Here is a 2,727-nt window from a genome sequence, read left to right on the forward strand (position 1 = left end):
AAATGCAAAGATCTACAAAGAACGAACAAAGAAGTGGCATGACAAATAGATTCTAAGGCGTGAGTTTGCTCCAGGACAGCAGGTTTTACTCTTCAATTCAAGACTAAAACTCTTCCCGGGTAAGTTAAGATCAAGATGGACAGGTCCTTATACAATTGACAAAGTTTCCTCTTTTGGAGCAATAGACTTGAAGGATAAGGCAGGGCATATATTCAGAGTTAATGGTCAGAGATTGAAGCACTATTATGGAGAACAAGTGGAGAGGAATTGTGCATTTATTCCTCTTGGAGATCCAAATTGATGAAGATTGAAAAGTCTGGCTGTAGACTATAAAACAAGCGCTTATGGGAGGCAGCCCATAAAACTTTATTTTATTCTTTTATTTTTATTTATTTTTATTATTTATTATTTATTTGAATAATTTGGATTTTGATGTTGGTCTATTTTGCAGGAATAAAGAGCAGAAAATTATAAACTAATGTGGATTCACCATAAAACCAGGGAAGTTCCTTTCATTTCTTCAATCTGTCTCACTTTTGAATTACAATGAGGACATTGTTTGGTTTAAGTTTGGGGGTGTAAACTCCTATAGTCTTGAGTTGTTGGATTCTCTTATCAAGCATGTATTTGAGTATGATTGAATTCGCTATGACTCTGAAATTTGTGATTGAGGATGGTTTTGAGAAAAATTTTAAAAAAATTTGCTATTATGTCAGGCAGAGTTTTGTGGGTACTTTGATTTAAATCTTTGTCCTTGAAAATAATTGAGCACATAGTCATTTTTTTTCTTTACTCCATTTTGCTTATGAAGAGAAGGAGTTGAATTAACTGGGTCAGGAAGGTTCAATCTTGCTTTGCTCTAGAATCCGTTGATGGATCCTTGAGGCGAAATCCTAGTTGACACCAAACATTAGAGAAAGGATCTAGGCAATTTTTTGTCACAACCAAAAAGCTTTCCCAGCCGTCCTGATTATCACGCCATCATTGCATGGTGTATTCCTATAGTCAACCCCCTTGAGCCTTATTTTACATGAGCCTTTATTTGTTCTTTTAACTACATAAACCATTCCCATTCTAAGCCTGAAAAACCATGAATTTACCTTACATTTTGAGAAAATACTTTGGTGGAAATTTGCATTTAAAGAGAAAATTAGTTCAAATTAAATTTTCCACATTATGTTTGCTCTATTTGATCAAAGTGTGAAAAGAAAAGAAAGTGAAAGGCAAGAATTGAAAAAGGGTTAAAGTGGTTGAAAATCAGAAAAGGCTATGAGTATCAAGGTGGCTGAACAAAAAAAAAAAAAAAAAAAAAAAAAAAACTCCATTTATTGAGTATAGCAACAATATTGTCATCAGTATGAGCATATTGTCAAGAAAGAGCTATGGTGTGGATCTTGTGGATATCTCTTTTATTGTTTTTTCTACCAAGTATTTTCCCAGTTTGCTTTGATTTCCCATATCCATTTCTTTCTTAGCCCTCACCCTGTGGCCTGTCATTACAACCTTGATTGAAGACCTTTTGATCTCTGATTTTGGTGTTTGATTACATTAGTGGAGAGGATTTCTGAAAATTGGACTTATGGGGTGAAGTTTTGAGAGAATTATTCTGATTTCAATTGTTCTACTTTTATCTGAATTTGCTGGTGGTTTGGAGTTAAATTGACTATTTCACACACACACACTCAAGGACTTAGCTTTAGGTTGAAGTAAATGCTTAACTCTTGCTTGACAAATTGCTAAATTTTTTATTGATTTTCCTGCTATCCTTGATGTTAAAAGAGTAAGTTACTAGTGATGAAATCTAAATTCAGATTATGGCTTGGTGACTGATGATATTTCTCTATGGGGTCTAGCTGATAGTGTCTATGGTTGTCTTTTATTTTTTTTTTTTTTTTGTTTGAGGACAAACAAAGTTCTAAGTTTGGGGGTGTTTGATGACTTGCATAATTTGGCATAATTTATCACTTCTCAACTTTAAGCTTTAGTCTAATTTTATTTATTTTTTTTTGATTTTAGACTTCATTATTGTGATTTAAATTTTATTTCAGATTTGAAGGAAATAAAGATTTAACCAAATGAAAGAGAACTGAAACAGAGGGCTGAAGAAAGCAAGGTTTTGGGCTGAAAAAGTGCAACATGTTTGAGAAAAAAAGAGTGGGCTGATTAAGTGAATGGGCTGAAAAGAAATTCATTTGTGGGCTGAAAAGAGCACCACGTCTAAAGCAGAAAAGGGCACCACGTTGAGAAATAAAAGAGGCGGAACTGAAAGAAAAGAAGGCAGAAAAAAAACGCTGAAACAGAGGAACGTTTTGGGCTGAAACAGAGGCTGAAACAGAGGAACGTTTTGGGCTGAAACAGGGGCTGAAAGGAGCAACGTTTTTGGGCTGAAAGGAGGACGTTTTTGGGCTGAAGAAAGCAAGGTATTGGGCTGAAACAGTGGGCTGAAAAAGACAAACGTTTTGGGCTGAAAAGGGCACCACATCTAAAAGATAAAAAGGGCAACACGTCTGATATAGAGGAGGCGCTGAAAAACTGAAAAAGGGCTAAAACAGAAGAGAGAAGGGCTGAAACAGAAAAGAAAGAGAGGGCTGAAGCAGAAAAGAGGCTGAAGCTGACGCTGAAAGAAAGAGGAGGCTGAAGCAGATTTTTGTGTTCATTTTTTCTCTTTCAAATCTTCTCAGAAAAATTATGGTGAATTCGTTTATGTTGAATTTAATTTTTAGCATG

The 2,727-nt window shown here is 35.0% G+C and overlaps 1 protein-coding gene across 1 annotated transcript in view; it reads left to right on the top strand.

The window, feature by feature from the left end:
- LOC136063876 (uncharacterized) overlaps positions 1 to 359 on the top strand; it is a 5,101-nt gene extending 4,742 nt beyond the window's left edge. Inside the window, 1 exon segment of the mRNA XM_065764872.1 lies at positions 1 to 359. This exon segment is cut by the window's left edge and continues 4,742 nt beyond it. Within this exon segment, the coding sequence (XP_065620944.1) occupies positions 1 to 301 (301 nt within the window). The 3' untranslated portion in view covers positions 302 to 359.
- Positions 360 to 2,727: the final 2,368 nt, after the last annotated feature.

Source organism: Quercus suber, unplaced genomic scaffold (genome assembly GCF_002906115.3).
Source record: "Quercus suber isolate HL8 unplaced genomic scaffold, Cork oak 2.0 scaffold_589, whole genome shotgun sequence".
Taxonomy (NCBI): domain Eukaryota; kingdom Viridiplantae; phylum Streptophyta; class Magnoliopsida; order Fagales; family Fagaceae; genus Quercus; species Quercus suber.